General features: G+C 36.8%; 1 protein-coding gene across 1 annotated transcript in view; it reads left to right on the forward strand.

The window, feature by feature from the left end:
- The first annotated feature begins 2,196 nt into the window (after positions 1-2,196).
- Positions 2,197-18,808, forward strand: part of LOC126336377 (integrator complex subunit 4) — a 102,374-nt gene continuing 85,762 nt past the window's right edge. Inside the window, exons 1-2 of the mRNA XM_049999991.1 lie at positions 2,197-2,503; positions 15,241-15,393. Coding sequence (XP_049855948.1) covers positions 2,450-2,503; positions 15,241-15,393 — 207 coding nt within the window. The 5' untranslated portion in view covers positions 2,197-2,449. The remainder of the gene's footprint in view (positions 2,504-15,240; positions 15,394-18,808) is intronic.

Here is an 18,808-nt window from a genome sequence, read left to right on the forward strand (position 1 = left end):
CACTGTAACCTAAGTTACAATTAGTCTAGACGCTCTGACACTCCACCTGTCAGCACAGCACAAAAGGAAAGATTTTCTCAAAGCTATCAGTTCCCTCCAATTGCTCTAACAGTAGAAGAAACGGGTCTGCCAACATATGTTCTTTATATGCTCTTACATTTTAAAAGTGTCAGTGCTGCCAACTCTTATAATTTAAAGATTAGAATGAAATTGACCAACTACTGGGTGGTGACCACCTACTGGCTGGGGCACCCTATATTGTATCTCCTGTCTATGGACTATTTATAAAACTATTGTAATATTGTACTTATAACTCATGCATATAATTTTTTTAGATTTTGTAATTTGACTTTGTCTATTGCTTCTGTATGTGTAACGACAATAAAATCTTATTATTATTTATTATTATTATTGTTATTATTATCACATACAGCGAAAGTGTGGCCACTTTGCCGCCAATCGAGAGGTGTCACCGAATTTGCTCGTGAATACAAAAATGGTTCAAATGGCTCTTAGCACTATGGGACTTATCATCTTCGGTCATCAGTCCCCTAGAACTTAGAACTACTTAAACCTAACTAAGCTAAGGACATCACACACATCCATGCCCAAGGCAGGATTCGAACCTGCGACCGTATCAGTCGCGCGGTTCCGGACTGCGCGCCTAGAACCGCGAGACCACCGCGGCCGGCGCTCGGGAATACACCCAAATTCCTGTAACACCACTTTTGGGGCCCGTCAACACGCAACGAACTGTCTGCGCAAATGTCTGCGCACATCACTTCGCGCAGACAGATCGTTGCGGTGGACAGAATATTTGCACCAACCTGAGGTGTGTGCAAACCTGGAAGTTGGAGTTGGAGGTTTGAGCGAAACCTCTCAAATCTGTGTTCAAACTACATCTGCGTAGACAAGTTGGAGCGTGTGGGCAGGAGATCGCCGCAAATCTGTCGCGAAACAGCTGTTTGCTCAGTCTAGTGTTTGTATTTGTGCGCATAGGGCACCAAAATGACTGATACTCGTCAGTGTTCTAGAGAGTTTGTAAGTGAATTCATTGAAATATATAGAAACCACCCATGTTTGTGAAAGATTAAAAATAAAGAATATAGTGACCGAGACAAAAACACAGCAGCATACCATGCTCTAATTGAAAAACTGCGGGCAGTTGACGCCTCGGCAAAGAGAGAAACGGTAATAAAAATAAAAAAAATTCGTTGCGAACTGGCGAAATTAGTTGCAGATGGATGTCGAAACTTATAATTATCTCTTAAAGCTTGTAACCCCTCATATTATGAGGAAAAAAATACTTGTATGAGAAGGGCAATTTCTCCTCATAAACGACTGGCGTAACATTAATATTCCTAACAACAGGAAGGAGCTACAAGGATTTGGAATTTTCAATTGCAATATGAAACAAGCGTAGAGTTCATGAAGGCAAGTCAAGTAAATTAAGTCTGTCAACGAACTGTTTACCGAAAATAGTTATCCAAAGTGCAGAAATCTAGAAGATCTGGTGTAATAGTAGATCAAGTATACCAACCAACGTTATGGTATTTTGATCTGCTTGGCTTTCTAAGTGATCAAGAAACGCCAAGACCAAGCAGGAGTACAATTGAAGATGAAATTGGAGTGTCAATCTGCCAGGAAATGGAACACGAGGTAATGTAAAACAGTTTTGCCCTACAACTCTCGCAGTAAATGTACGTGAGAAAACTGCTTTCGCTTTAGCAGCCACTGTCTACACCATTTTGACCGCCTTCTCTGTTTCCTGCGGTTGGTCTGAACGTTTTTTGCAACACACGTTGCGAACACAGACCACAACAGAACTTCCTCCATTTCTATATTTCAAAATAACTGAATTAAGTTTTTGACCTTTCGGGGAGCGTAGTTGCTTGCCAGTGATATTTCTTTTCTACACTGACAGATGGCGGGCGAGTAGTAGATTGGGGTTTGTGTCGTGTGAACACACCACATTTGCAGCGATCTTTTTGCATGTACAGACATCTGCGCTAATGTCTGCGCAGACATGTCGTTGCGTGTGCCATTTATAAAAAATAAAATAAAAAAAAAAGACGGCCATGTCCTGAAGTGAATTCTCATGCTATAGATTTTTCAAGGAGGCATAATAATTATACTTCTTGGAAATTTTTCCACTCATAATATCGGCGATATCAGCCAGCGATTTTACTGCAACCAAGCAATGAAAAAGTCATAATGGTGTTGTTGGACAGTTGTCACTACTGTAGTAGAATAATTTAGTAAACAATTGAATGTAATGTGTTGTGAATGAGCCTACTATGTTTTGTGTACAGTGGCATTATTTAACAATAAAACATCCCCGAAGAATGACATGAAGCATCACTAGACGTGAGCTCTCAGTGAATGTTTTGGAAATATCGTAATGCAGTTGAGGTATTGTATCTGAGTTCTGCAAGCGATCTGTTACGAAATGGCAGCGTTGTTGAAGAAGCGGGCACTTGCTGAGTACAGTCAGGTTATACAGGTAACTACAACATGTTTATAATCATAACTTCGCGGTAGTGTTAGTAAAATGCAGAACGTTTTCGGGCGGATCCAAAAGCGATTGCTTGTTTGAGTGACATTCCATTGTAGCCTTGGATACTTGATGATTAGCTGATACTGACAAAACGATGACAAAGAATGTAAAAGTTATAATCCTACCAGTTTTCTTGTATGGTACACTCTTAAGCGCCTGCCGAAGGTAACCGTGGGCCTCGGTTAGAGATTAGATTAATACTTGTTCCATAGATCATGAATACGACACTTCGTAATGATGTGGAACGTGTCAGGTTAATAAAAGATGTCTGTACAAGAAATTACATTACACAAAATATTGCATGACACTAACGATTAAGTTTATATATATATATATATATATATATATATATATATATATATATATATATATATATATATATAAAAATTCAGTAACATGTTCGTTACAGTTGAGACAAATTAATAACACGGTCTTTGTAACTTCATTTACTTATTTATTTTTGATTCAGCATCAAGTGGATCAAAAAAAATTGTGCCAGTCTTCTGGATAAGTCGCAGCCTTAATTACTAGAGTTACATATTATTATCTACACACATTTTTCCAAATTGAGTTGAGAGAACAATGTTACATATATGGACAATACATAAAAACAATTTGCTATTGCAATATATAGATGAAGAAATTTACAGTTTATGACACAGTCTAAGATCTAAGATTCACATATTTTTAGAAAGAGGGTCTTCCATCATATGAGTATTAAATCTGGAAACTCCTCTATTGAATACGCAGGATTGTTTAGGAGCCATAATTTTAATTTCTTTTTCAGTAATGTAATTTGGAGATATTAGGATGGAAACGATTCAGTAGTTTTATGCCTGCACATAGTTCTGTCCTAAAGCTTGGCACTATTTCGGTTCTTCTGCTAGTAGATTTGCTGGGGGTTATCTGCATAAAATTTCTTCATTTTCATGTGAAATATCTCACCAGTTAAATATATCCTCATTGTTTTTGAACTACTACCAGCCCAAGCCATCTAATTAAAGTAGGCACTAGTGAGGCACATTGTCTCATTATATCTGCTCTGTAGGGAGACTCAGCGTACATTTTCAAACATTCTGCTTGTTTCTAAGCAGCAACTACTGAAAACATTGTTGGATGTCTGATTTGTAGTAGACTCATCCACATTTTTATATCCTTTAGTCTTTTGCCAGCGTGGATCATAAGGAGCAACTGAGATTAGCACTTAGTTTTCTGGGTGTGTAAGTGGTGGGTTTTTCATTTGCAAAATTGGTTTTTCATAACCTAATTTGGATGCACTGTAGTGTTAATATTTCAAAGTATCCAGCATCAACACCGGCTGTGTCTTTTAGTCACCAGATACATGTGTCACATGCAGTAATTAGATCAATTAGAGCACACAGTTAATACAAATTCTGATAGTATGTTTATTATCCAAACACATGTGAGTATAGATTTAGCCAGGTTGCCTCCTGAACTAACAATACTCCTTTTTCCATTTCTCAGAGAATTCCCTTTAGTGATCCTAACATTATATCCAGTAAACACCTACGATGTTCCAGAATCTGGAGTATGTAAAATTACACCACAAATACTGCCAAGAAGTTTGAATAGAACCCAGAATTGCATCTTGCCAGTCAGCAAATCCAGCCACTGGACTGCACAAGACATTGCAAATGCTGTGGCATCATAAATTTTCCGTTATGCCTTCAGAACATTGACAGTTAAAAATTACAGAAGTTATTTAATAGTGTCTGTTTTTTTTGGACACATGTCTGAAAGAACAGACACCATTATTCGATCCAGCAGCCAGCAAGATGATCAATGCTCTCTCCAGCACAGATACACACCAGGCTCAAACTCTTACGGCAATCGACAAAACACAGCAAGTAATGAGGATAGTGGGCCAGGGCACTGCATTTGTAGCGTGTGGATAAGTTGAGAATTTGGGTCTGATGGGAGGTGTGCTAGGGTAGTCTGTGCAGTTGCAATGAGCACTGATTTTGCCTATGTTCTTTATTTATTAACTCATCTCTAAGATTAGTGAATTTTTATCCCAATTGTCATTATAATGGTTTTGTAGTTTCATTTTGATATTCTGCACACATTTTTAGAACACACAGTGTGTAAAATGTCAGTAATGGAGTACAGGTTAGGAAGTGTAGATGACTTGTCACAAGCTGGAGCTTTTGGCACAGGAACAGTAGCAACAGAAATCTGCTGTAAGTGAAATTCAGGAAGTGTGCCCCTTTTAATTTTTTCAGAATACTTTTTTGGCAATGAAAACCATAAACAAAAGTAAGGAAAGACAACCTGAGCTTACTGGCGGGTGTCACATAGACTGCCATAACAGCCCAAAGATTTGCATTAGTTTTTCAGGATTTTCCTTTTTTTCCTGATCGGAGTAGAACATACACTCTCTCTCTCTCTGACATAAAAACGTTAATACTTCAGATTCTTATTTTCATAAGTGTATGGAACTTGAAGATGTGATTTCTCCACAAAGTGCTTTATCACATTGAGATAGTGGATGGTGTGTACAAATTGGAAGAAGTATTGGAGAAGATATTTATTGAATGTCCTGTTAAGCACAAGAAGTTGTGGGCTGCAATATTCGTGTGTGCTTTATACATATTTCTCAGCCTTCCAATTTATATTTGATGCCCTTTTTGTACGTGATTGCAGTCTTTCTCGGCATGTTCCACTGATGAATTATTCTCGGGTTATCAGCCAAGTGGTGGTGTTGTCTTGTCACAACATTTCAATGAGTTTCGCACCCATCATCTTCTGGCGAAGATGATAGGTACCAAACTCATTGAAACATTGCGACAAGACGACGCCACCACTCGGCTGATGACCTGAGAAGAATTCATCTCTTTTTGTACTGCTACACATACTCAAGCTTCGTGCATGTAATATCATTGTGGTGTCATCATTTAACACACAGTAAGTACATAAACCATGTCGAGATGGGGTGGCTTGTGGTACAGATACAGATAACTGTATCATGGGTGCACTCACAATGGGGGAGTTTGTGTGGAGAGACCAGACTAACCCATTGTTCCTGAAGAGGAGTAACAGCCTTTTCGTCAGGAGTAACAGTCTAGATGACTTGACTGATCTGGCCATGTAACATTAGCTAACACAGCCATAATGTGCTGGTGCTGCGACTGTATGAAAACAAGGGGAAACTACAGCCATTATTTTTTCCAGTTAGGTCATGCAGCCCAGCTATATGGCTTAATGGAGATGGCATCCTCCTGAGTAAAATATTTCAGAGATAACATAGCCTGTAATTTGAATATCCAGGTGGGGACTACTCAGGAGAACTTTGTCATCAAGAAAAACAAAACTAGTGTTCTATGGGGTGGGTTGTGGAATGTTAGATCTCTTAATCCTATACTTAGGTTAGAGAATATAAAAAGGAAATGGATAGACTGAAGTCGAACATAGTAGAAATTAGTGAAATATGGTGGCAGGAAGAACATGACTTCTGGCCATGTCAGTATTGGGTTATCAACATATATAAAGTTAATGCAGGAGTATGCATAATAATGAATAAGATAATGGAAATGTAGGTGCCCTACTATCAACAGCATGATGAATATATTATTATAGCAACGATAGACACAAAACCAGCACCCACCACAATTGTGCAGGTTTATTAAGGAAAAAGTGTGGTATTCTCTTGCTTGCCGACAGCCACGGCAAAAAGCCATCAAGCATGCTCCGAGAGAAAAATCGAGAAACGGCAGTGACTAGCATAGTAAAACCTGGAGCGGGAACACACCATGTCGTAGACACCGATCTTCAGATGAACACAATACAGGATAATGACTTTATAGTATGTATAGCGGGTTCGAATGACAGAGCTAAAAATGAAGCTGATGCCTGCATCAAAACACTAGAGAACTTTCTAGAAGTGAATAAATCTAGGAACACAATAGTAGCCACTGTGCCTCATAGACACGACCTAATCTACAGATCGTGTGTTAATAAAGAAATTAGGAAAACTAACATCAAAATTAAGAAACTTTGTGCTGAATGTGCAAAGTGTGATGTACTGGACGTAAGTAAACTACATCAAAACCTACACACCAATCACGGAATGCACCTTAATTACGACGGAAAAAGTGTTATGTGCGATCACATCAGTGAAATAATTAAAGAAAGACTATTACGAAATAGATCTGTCTATCAGCTTCCTGAAAGACTTACAGGCAAAAATGAGGAAAGCAAATTCTACAAGAATGAAGAGAGCAGGAAAGAGGAGACATCAGAAGATCCACAAAGGACTGCAGCAGTTACACCTGTAAGAGTTAATTTAAGATCAAGGCGGCATATACCCAAGAAGGAGGATTTTTTCTATCCCCCTCTGAGAAAAGAAAAAACTTAGCATCACCCAACAAGTTAAAGATACACCATAAAACTTGCAAAGGACTCCATCAGCGAATTGTAGTGAATAAGGTAAAGTCTGAACCTCCTCACCAGTGTGTAAAAAAATTAAACAAAAAAAATCTTGATCTAAAAGTATACATCCATAATGTACAAGGGCACAAAACCAAACTTAATGAATTAGAAATTTTGTTATCAAGTGCAAGTGAACCGTCAGATACACTGATATTATGTATTAATGAACATTTCATGAGGTATTTTGAAATAGAAAGTGTTGTGATACCAAATTTTAAACTCGTAGGTCACTTCTCAAGAACATCTTACAAAGGTGGAGGTAGTTGCATATTTGTAAAAGACAACATTACTGCTACACCTCTTGATATTTGAAATTCGTATAGTATTGAAAAAGATATAGAACTGTCAGGTATAGAGCTTACAGATCTAAATGTTTATATAATAGCACTTTTCAGTTTACCCTCTGGTAACATATGGACTTTCTACAAAAATCTAGCGCCAGTAAAAGAAAATCATATAGTGTTCTAATATGTGGTGACTATAATATAGATTTTTTCTCAGAAAACTCTAGCCATCTAAGCATTAAAAATTTTATGAACAGCTACAACCTAGACCTAATTGTTAACACTCCAACCAGGATAACAAATCACAGTACCACTTGTCTGGATCAAGTAGCAAGCAATATAAATTGTACTGTATCCTCTGTCAAACTAGGATTTTCAGACCACAATGCATTAATTATCACTGTACAGAGGAGAAACTTCAATAAAACCCACATGCATACTTTCCTCTTTGATATACAAAACGAAAACTGGCAAAATGTGTATGAGGCTCAAACAGTAGACAGCAAATATGAAGCATTCTCGGATATTTTCTGTTATTATTTTAATTGCCACTTTCCCTTACAAACAAAATGTATCAAGAAAGATAGGAAACTCTCCAGCTGGATCACCCCAGGAATCATTAGATCATCACAAAGAAAAGAGAACTTTTTTACATTAGCAAATCCAAACTAGGCAGTAGTGAAGCATTTAAGTCATACTTTACTCTATATAAAAAGATATTAAGGAACGTAGTAAATGTAGCCAAAAAGCTACAGAATGATAAGTGCCTCAAATTGTCATCAAATAAGAGCAAAAGCATGTGGCAACTTATTAATATGAATACTAATAGAGGAAAACAACTACAAAGTGATATTAGCTTAAAAATAAATGGAAAATTAGTCTCCTGTGGGAAAGAAACAGCAGAGGGATTCAATAACTACTTTACAGAAACAGTAGAAAACCTGGCTAACCATCTTAAAAAAATAGCTGTCCCTTACAACTAGAACCAAACTTATGCTCTGAGATTCTATTTTTAAGACCTACATCTGAAACTGAAATAGGAAAGACACTTCATAGCAAAATTTAAAAAAAAAATCATCTGCTGGACAAGATCAAATTCCATGTTTTTTCCTTCACAATTGCAGTAACTTTATCAGTAAACCCCTAGCCCATATAATAAACTTCTCATTCCTGAATGGTGCATTTCCTGGTATGCTCAAAATTGCAAAAATTATACCTGTCCACAAAAAAGGAAGCAGAGAGGATCCCAGTAATTATCAACCCATTGCACTGCTTTCAACTTTTAGTAAAGTATTTGAATATATAATGGCCACAAGAATCATGTCCTTTCTAGACAAAGAAAATATCCTGTCACCTGCTCAGTTCGGCTTCCAAAGTAAGAAAGCTACAACTGATGCAATACAAGAATTTCTAGATCATGCACTGGAGCTTGTGGACAAAAAACTCCCAACCATAGGTGTCTTCCTAGATCTAACAAAGGCCTTCGACATGGTTAATCATAGTATACTTTTGCAAAAAATGCATTCCTATGGAATAAGAGGAAATGCCTATGACTGGTTTAAAAGCTATCTGGAAGATCGACAGCAGTATGTCGAATTAAATGAAACTAAGCTCTCAGGTACAGCTAGCACTGTACATTCCTCCATGCATACCATAAAGCAAGGCGTTCCTCAAGGCTCCGTCCTGGGCCCCTTGCTGTTCTTACTTTACATAAATGAGCTTCCTCACAGCCTACCAAACACAAAAACCCTTTTGTTTGCTGATGACACCTCTATACTCATATCTGCACCCGAACAAATTCTCCAATCTCATATAGATAGGACCACAGATCAAATAAGTCGATGGCTTCAAAGTAACAGGCTGCTGCTAAATGCAAAAAATGCAATTGGAATAACCTTCCACATGGCCCAAAACAGAAATCCATTACTACCAACTATATCAATGGAAAAAAATAATGTTAAACTTGAAAATGAAATAAAATTTTTGGGCGTCACTATTACTGAAATGCTCACATGGAAAAGGCACATTGATGTTACCAGCACAAAACTTAGTAAAGTATGCTTCATGATTAGATCAATAAGGAATGTCACTAACACAAGTACCCTAACCACAATGTACCATGCACTCTTTCACTCTGTACTTAGCTACGGAATCATCTTCTGGGCCCAAAATTCTGAATCAATTAAGATATTCAAACTGCAGAAGAAGAAGATAGTCAGAACAATTATGTTCAAAAAACAAAGAGACACTTGTAAACCATTATTTAAGAAACTAAATCTTTTGCCCCTCCCATGCCAATACATACTAGAATTATTATTCTTTACCAAAAAAAGTATCAACAAAATTAGCAAAAATATGGATTACCACGATTATGACACAAGATCAAAAACCTCTCCAAGAATACTTACCCACTCAACAAAACTGTACAGTGATGGTGTCGAGTGTATGGAAATAAAATTATATAATCATCTTCCAACTTTTATACAAGAAATCCAAGAAACAAATAAATTCAAACAGACAGTGAAGTCTCTTTTAATAAAAGACTGCTTTTATACCATCCAGGAATATTTGGAATCAAAATTGTCTTAGTGCATGATAATGTATCAAAGCTGAATGTTGTTAAGTCAATTTTGTCACATCATGTAACAATTCTCTGTAAAGCTGTAACTTTAAGTAACATAATTTTGTAGGTAATGTAAAATAATCATTCTTCTGTGTTCTTGTTTACTGTTTTAGACTCCTGTAAACTGTATATTTGTATCAACTTATCCCATATCAGTTGTACAAGCCATTGTACTTATTTGATCTACAGGACAAATAATAAATAAATAGATAAATAAATAAATATGCCAACTAGTTTACACGATGAAGAGATTGAAAGATTATACAGTGAGATAAAGGAAAGTATTCAGGCAGTTAAGGGAGATGAAAATGTAATTGTGATGGGGGACTGGAATTCAGGAGTAGGAAGAGTAAGAGAAGGAAAAATAGAAGGAGAACATGGACTAGGAAAAAAGTATGAAAGAGGAAGCTGCTTGGTAGAATTTTGCAGAGAGAATAGTGTAATCATCACTAACACCTCACCGAGCGAGGTGGCGCAGTGGTTAGCACACTGGAGTTGTATTCGGGAGGACAATGGTTCAAACCTGCATCCAGCCGTGCTGATTTAGGTTTTCTGTGATTTTGTTAAATCGCTTCAGGCAAATGCCGGAATGGTTCCTCTGAAAGATCATGGCCAGCTTCCTTCTCTGTCCTTCCCTAATGCGATGGGACCAATGACGTCGCTGTTTGGTCTCTTCCTCCACGTCAACCTAACAGCTAACACATCATTTAAGAATCAGTGAAGAAGGTTGTATGCAAGGAAGAGACCTGCTGACACTGAAAGATTTCGTACTTTTTGTATTATGATAAGACCAAGACATTTCCAGAGGCACATGTGGACTCTGATCACAATTTATTGTTTATGAATTTCAGATTAAAAACATAAAAAAAGTAAAAAGCTGTCAAGATTAAGGCAAAGGAATCTGGATAAATTTAAGAAACCAAAAGTTTCTTAGAGTTTTAGAGTGAGTATTCGACAACATTGGACTGAAATGGCGGAAAAGAATACAGTAGAAGACAAACGAGTTGCTGTGAGAGATAAAATAGGGAAGGCAGTAGAAGATCACAGAAGTAAAAATGCAAGGACTAGCAGAAATCTGTGGAAAACACAGGACATACTGAATTTCATTGTTGAGAGGAAAAGAAAAAAACTTACATCAAATGAAGGTGTAAAAAGGAAATATAGATGTCAAAGAAATGAGACTGAAAGATAATGCAAAATGCTATGCAGGAATGGCAGGAGCACAAATACAAGGCTGTAGAATTATGCATGGCTACAGGAAAGATAGATGCCACCAATAGGAAAATAGGTCTTTGGAGAAAAGAAAAGCAAGCCAGTACTGATCAAAGAATGGAAAGCTGAAAGATGAGACGAATATACAGTTTCCCTATAAGGGAAACAAGCTTGAGGACAATATTACAGAAGGGAAGGGGACAATGAGTGAAATTGAGATGAAAGATATATTACTGCAAGAAGAATTTGACAGAGTGCTAAAAAACATAAGTAGAAAAAAGGCCACTATAGTAGAAGACATTCTGTAAGAACTATTAATAGCCTTGGCAGTGCCAGTCATTACAAAACTGTTCCACTGGTGAGCAAGATACATGACTGAGGGAAAAGAACGTAATAATTCCAAAATTGATAGAAGCCGATTTCGAGGAATCAAGCAGAATTTGTGATTGGATTGAGGAGTTTTTTGGTAGGTAGTATGCAGCAAATTATCTCGGATGGAGAGTCATTGACATATGTAGACGTAACTTTGAGTGTGCCCACGAAAGTGTGTTGGGTCCCTTGCTGTTCATCTTGTATATTAATGACCTTTTGGAAAGTATTAATTGTAACCTCAGACTTTCTGCAGATGATGCAGTTATCTTTGATGAATTACAGTCTGAGAGAAGATCCAGAAATATTCAATAAGTTTTCATAGTGGTGCAAAGATTGACAACTTGCTTTAAATGTTCAGAAATATAAATTTGTGACTTCACAGAATGAAAAGACTTAGTGTACTATGACTATAATACCAATGAGTCATTGTTCTAAATGGTCGACTCATACAAGTAGCTGTGTGTAAACTGAACTGTCAGACTCTGTTATAGATAAACATGAGCTATCCTGAGAAAGTCTACTTACAAAGCTTCAAGAAATGACTTTAAATGACAACTAGGAATATACTACAAACCCATAAGTATTGCTCCCCTAAGGATCGCGAGAATAAGATTAAATTAGTTACACCTTGCACAGAGGCATTTAAACATTCTTCCATCACTCTGCGCCTGAATGGAATGGGGGAAAAAACCTTGATAATTGGTACTGTGGGGTGTTCCACGTACTTCCGCACTTCACTGTGGTTTGCAGAGTATGGATGTAGATGTAGATCACTTTGGATTCTGGAGAAATGCAGGAACATATGAAGCAATACTGTTCCAGTGCCTTAGCTTACAAGACAAGTTAAAGAAAGGCAATCCTACATTTATAGTATTCGTAGATTTAGAGAAAGTTTTTCGCAATGCTGTCTGCCTCCATAGCGAGTTATCAATGCAGCTGAATGCCGTTCAGAGGACATGGGCTTGATTCCCTGTACTGCCAGAGATTTTTCCTTGGTGGGAGGACTGGGGCACTCAGCTTCATAAAGCCAGTTGAAGAGCTACTGGACCAAGTAGTATCAGCTCCAGATCATGAAATCTGACTGTGACCGGGAGAGTGGTGTGCTGATCCCATGCTCCTCCATACAATGTCTAGGTGATGCCTTTGGCAAAGGAAAACACGACAGTCAATCAGTACTGATGAGCTATCCAGGGCCTGTGGATGGAGGTTCTCCCCTTCCCACACTGATGATTGGACTACATGCTTTGACATTTTGAAGGTAGCGGGGATAAAGTAAAAGAGTGAAAGGTTATTTATGACCTGCACAGAAACCAGAATGCACTTATAAGGGTTGAAGACATGATATGGAAGTAGTGATTGAGGAGTGGTACAGGTTTGTGGCCTGTACAGTGAGCAAGTTGCGAAGGAATCAAAGAAGACATTTGGAAATGAAATTGAAGTTCAGAGAAAATAAACGAAAATATTAAGGTTTGTCAAAGCATTTCTGAAGAAGAGAAATTTGTTAACATCTAGTGCAAATTTAAGTGTTAGTAGTGTTTTCTGAAGATATTTTTCTGGAATGTTGCATTGTACAGAAGTGAAATGTGATGAATAGCAGCATGTAAAATGTGATACTGTAAAAGAATGCTGAAGAGTAGATGGGTAGATCAAATAACTAATGAGGAAAAGGCGTGCACAGGAAAGACTAGTGTGGTGAGCTGCATCAACCCAGTCTTTACCCATAAGACCACAACCACATTCAGAGCAGCTAACATACACATAAACTAGATAGTTACCATATATTACTGTAGTCATCAAGGGAAGGGGCATAGACCGAATATTCAGAATGAATGTGACCATCCCGATTAAGATTTTTTGTAGTTTCTGAGAATTGGGTCAGGTCAATATTAGGATAGTTCCTTAAACGAACTGTGGTCAGTTCCAACACCTTGCTCCTCCAACTGAACTAGTTCTCTGGCTTTAATGAGACTGTCATCATTGAAACATTTTTCTTCTGTTCTCAACGTCCTCTAACCTGCAGTATGTGCTCATTGTATTTTTAAAAGAAAAACACACAGAAGATGAAACCAAGGAATCACTTCTATGTGCTGAGCTAAATAACTAAAAAAAAATCTGCCATCTCTGACAGTTTTAGTGTTGTTAAAGAATTGGAAAGTGAAATTTCAAGACAGTTTGTTTATTCTCTGTTCACAGACATTGACTTTAGTACAACTAGCAATACAGTATTTTCTGTCGTTTTCCATGTGGAGTTTATAAAACTATCCATGCAGGCTACTTACTGAATAGCTGCTCTGTTTACTATTGCATTATCTCCGATGAAAACTATCCTTATTGGACTGATTCTCACACCTAGAAAATATTGCACAAACAAGAGAAAATCAGCATATTTAAATTTTTGAACACATTTCCTCTCAGATTCTAAAAGTCAATATATTTTGTGTGTTCTGTTCAATACAGTTCTAAGCAGACCAAGTACTTCAAAATGACTATGCACTATCACATACAGGTAATTGTGAAAGGCTGGTAAATGAGTCCTTTCTTGTCAGGGAGAACTTGAATATTCCAGAGAAATGTAGCATTTGAATTGCTTCATGTAGATTTTGCACATCATATCTTGAAGCAACACCAGAAATTATTGAGATTGTCTGGAGGTGAACTTCCTCTTGTTACACTCTAAATTCTGTATTTAGGTGCCACACATTTGGCAACAGAGAGAACAGAATATGAGAGGTAATCATAAAGTTCAAATTATCATAAAAATGACGTAATTAACTTTTACTTTGCTTACAGGTGCATGTATACATGTTGGAAATTCTGTGCCACAGCACCATAGCATGTTCCAAAAAGTGGGGAAGGGTGTGAAGTCCACTGATGAAGTGGATATGCGATGTGACTTCTTACTCTGGCCCTCTAGCACTGGTCTGTGGTGTTTGGGTGTGGGTATATTAGACTATCAGGACTGCAGATGTGTGTACTACACACACAAAGAAGTTAATTGCATAGCTTTGTTTTTTCATGTGATAATTAAAACTCTATGACTACACCTTGTACATTCCATTAAGAAGAGGTACATTCCATTAAGAAGAGGATTATAGTAGCACATACTGTTTCCTTACAATTCCTTGTGCCATTTGTGAAATACAAATTATGTTGTTTGTAACATGAGGAGTAAAGGTAACAACTCATCATGTAGCTGGGGCATTGATTAGTTGACAGGGACATAAACAAGACTGAAAACACTGCTGATCCTTCAATCTCTACTTTTAGGATTGACTAGAGAAGGAAAAAGTTTGGAGTGCTGCAGATGTAAAGAGAGAAATTAACGTTGATGTGTAGTGGTACCTTCCATTCTATTATTTCTGTCCATAGTTGTCTTGTCATATATGCTATTAGCATTACTTTGTGCTATTAACCAATTGGTGAAAGATGAGGAGACATAAATTTTAAGGGAGACTGGAAAAGTTCGACAGTGAGATTTCATTTCTGAAGATATTTTATTTGCTTATCTTTGTCCATAGTTTAAATGAATTTCAGTTTGAAAGAGTGACTGCAGAAAATATCACCAAAACCACTAGAACTTTAGCCAAAGGAATTCATTTACTTGTTTTATACAATCATGACCAGAAAAAATGAAACCAGATCATCCTTTGCTGTGATATGACTACTATGTAATTATGATGAGCTGTCCCCCACTGATCACCATATGAAGACTGATCACATTTTTTATTACCTCATGTTTTTAGGAGCAGCCAAAACCATTAAAAAAATTACGACTAGCAAAGAAGATCACTCCAGGAAGTTCTGCAGCTGCCTATGTTGGTTTGTTGGAGAAGAGTAAAACCAGTAATGATGCATTGCAGATTTTGTTGAGAATATCTGACTCCCAGAAGTTTCAGGTAAGTGATTATACTTCATACAAATTTGAAAAAAAAATTAAAAACTGAAGTCATAAAGTTTCCACTTTACAGTGACAGGTCTGAATTTTGCTGATTGGGTAGAATTTGTAGATGTACTCACATAGTCTGTAAGAAGCCTTTTCACCATAGCAAAATTGTAATTTAAGAAATATATGACTGCTGTAAAAGTCACAAAAAGAAAGTGGTGGAATTTAGTTGCAATGGTGAGGAGACTGGAAGCTTGAGATCTACTTATACTTAGTTGTTTTGTTAAGAAAAGGTCATTGGGAAGTATGATGAGTGATTTTGCTTGTATCAAAATATGTGACATAAATGGCCGCATCTTTTGACTGCTGTGCCTAACTATCTTACATTTGTTGCTCTGCTAAGGAACAATTGACCTTAGTATGCGACATAAATTTCAGCTTGACTCATCTATCCATTCCTCAGAAAAAAGAAGTCTTCACAGACTGACAGATGAGAAGACAGACGGATAACAAATGACCAAAAATTTTTTTTTATGTTTTGTAATTACAAATAAACAATTTTTGGATTGTTTCTGTGAAACCATGCTTTTTGCCAAATTTCACAATTCTAGTGGAAAGGAAAGTACCTTATAGTTTTTGATGAGTGAGTGTGCAAAGATTAAAATACGTGATATAATTGACTGTTATCTTTTGTTTGCATTGACTTAGAAGCTTCAGTGTTTAACTGCATAGACCTTAATATGTTACATAAATTTCAACTTGATATTTCTACCCATTCTGAGAAAAAGGGTTTTTAAGAGACAGACACATAGAGAACAGAGTGATCCTACAAGGGTTTTGTTTCTACTGACTGAGGTATGGAACCCTAAAAAGTGAGCCATCATCAGAAAATTCTCAAATCCACCACTCCCATGGATATAGTTATCTTTTGGTTGTTGGTTTGTCCAAGATTACAGGCATTTTATGTTTGAGGTGATATTTAAATTTATAAACAATTAACAAAACATCTTGTAATTTATTATCCAGTACAAAAATAAAGACATTTTGCTCCACTTCCATATGGCATAGTGTGTGGCCACAGTACTATTTAATAAAAATCAAATTACCAGAATCGCGAACTATCTCTACACACTCCAGAGATGTGAACCTTCAGCTGAAGCAACTCCTTTTTTTGTAGTGGTTTGTACCGTCTCTCCTGTGGTATCAGAAATGTCCGACATCATGAGTACTAAATGTATTATGAATAAAATTAATATCTCTGCAGTTTGCAAAGATATTGAATGCAAATTTTCTGTATGATACTGTTGATCAAAATAGTACTCACGGCTCCTCACAGATGTACGTATGTTTACGTAAAAATCATCTAAACTAATAATAAAATTGTAAAAAAGATGTATCTGTCTTTGAACACACTTTAATCTCTAAATTAGATCGATTCATATAGGGTTTTCACTGGTAACTTCAGTGTAGCTTGGGGCAATGTATAGCCTTTGCTTTGTCAAAACTAGATCACAGAAAAAAAGATATTGTAATATAAAGTTTTACTAAAATTTTCTTATGTCTGTTAAAACACGCTAATCTCCAAAACTACTAGACAAATTTTCATGGGTTTTCGAAAGTAACTAGAGTGTAGCTTTGGACACCATATGGGCTTTTTTTCATCAAAATCAGATCACGGAAAAAGAGAAAGACATACATGTTATAAAAATGTATGTGTGCATATTTGTGTGTATGTATGTATGTTCCACATGTCCTCCAGAACTACTGAACTGACTTCAACAAGAATTGATGTGCATATCATGTACTATCTGGAAAGAATCGCTGTGGAGGTAAGAACTACCTACCTATTAGAGGGATGGGGATGGAAAAGAAATGTAGGCCAAGGCCCACAAATGACCAATATTGTAGTCATCCAGTATTTGAGAACGAGTTACTTGCAACAAACTTTATATAAAATTTCAAACCTTTACAAAACTTTTTCTCACCAACACACCCCACAAAATGAAGGTACAGACGAAGTTGATCCCATACTATATTTTCCTGTTCATTTTCACATCAGGCATTATACTGAACATGAGGAGAACCGGCATTAGTGAGCTACCTAGAGGGACCACTACCAGTCATTTTGACCAGTGAAATTTTTTTCTTTGTTTTCAGTTTCACTTCTTAAGTTATTTTTTATAGAAGTATATTTAATTAAATACAAAAGATCAAAATAAAGAATACATTGCAAGTGAAAAAAAACATAATTATACAAGTACATTTTTAATCTGTATGACTTGCACTCAGTCAAAGCCACAAACAGGTCATAAACCTATATTTGGTACAAAAAATAAAGAAAAATTGACACAAATTGCTGTAGTAATAATGAGAAAATAGCATTTTTTTTTCTCTCTCTCTGACAACTTTTCAACCAAAGCCACCATCTTCATCTAAACACTTTGTACACATGTATTGAACACTTCCCGCACATGAACCACATATGAAGTTCTTGCACTGCACACACAGATTTTTAGTTTTGTTCGAACTTTTACATCCTCCTGTGTGGCAGGTCTTTTGTACCGGTACCTTACATCTTTCAGTGGTAGCAATTAATGTATGAGTAACTCCTCTCCTTGGTCGTAAAAACCCAGAAAAAGTTATTCCACTAATTTGAAAAGAAACATTCATTGGCTGACTTTTTCTCCTGATGGCTCTCTGTAGAGGATCCAGACATTGATTCTAGCGAGATCTAGGATGTTGAAAAACACGTGCATAGGCCATCTGTGGCAGCCAAACTTGTCAGTGTAAAGATGAGTCATTTGGTCCAGAATTTGAGCTCTAAATTTAGTGGAATATTAGCAGCTCTCACTTTCAGGGAGTTTCTTCTTTGTTTGTTTGTCTGCTGCAACTGACTGCTGCCTTGTTCTGCTTTGTGGGGCTGATATTCCATGTCATCTTCATAATCTTTGTCAACTGCATCATCCAACTCAAGACATTCAAAAATACCTTCCCCTTCAGAATATTCTTCTGGTAAACTATTCATGTAGTTCAGTAATTCTTCATCTGAGAACAAAAACACTGCCGCATCATAATAATGAGGAGAAGTGCTGAACTTTTGCTGAACACAACAGCGCACTGACAGAGAACAGCACTCTTCCACCAAATAAATTTAAATATAAAGAGAGTGAGGGCGGAAACAAGATCAGAACAATGAAATGCAATCAGCCAAGTGGCTGAAAAAATCCATTGTTGCACATTTACAAGCATGGAATATAAAAAATATATCATTCATCAGAATCACCAGCTGTAGTCCTTTAAGGTAAAAGTGTGTGCAATTCATTCAGTTTTTGTAATAGCCGTTTGTCTTTTACTGAAATTACAAACTGCCAAGGCACATAAGGCCCATAAATTAAAATGTACACTATTTATTAAATGTTCAACAATAC

The sequence above is a fragment of the Schistocerca gregaria genome, chromosome 2, assembly GCF_023897955.1.
Source record: "Schistocerca gregaria isolate iqSchGreg1 chromosome 2, iqSchGreg1.2, whole genome shotgun sequence".
Taxonomy (NCBI): domain Eukaryota; kingdom Metazoa; phylum Arthropoda; class Insecta; order Orthoptera; family Acrididae; genus Schistocerca; species Schistocerca gregaria.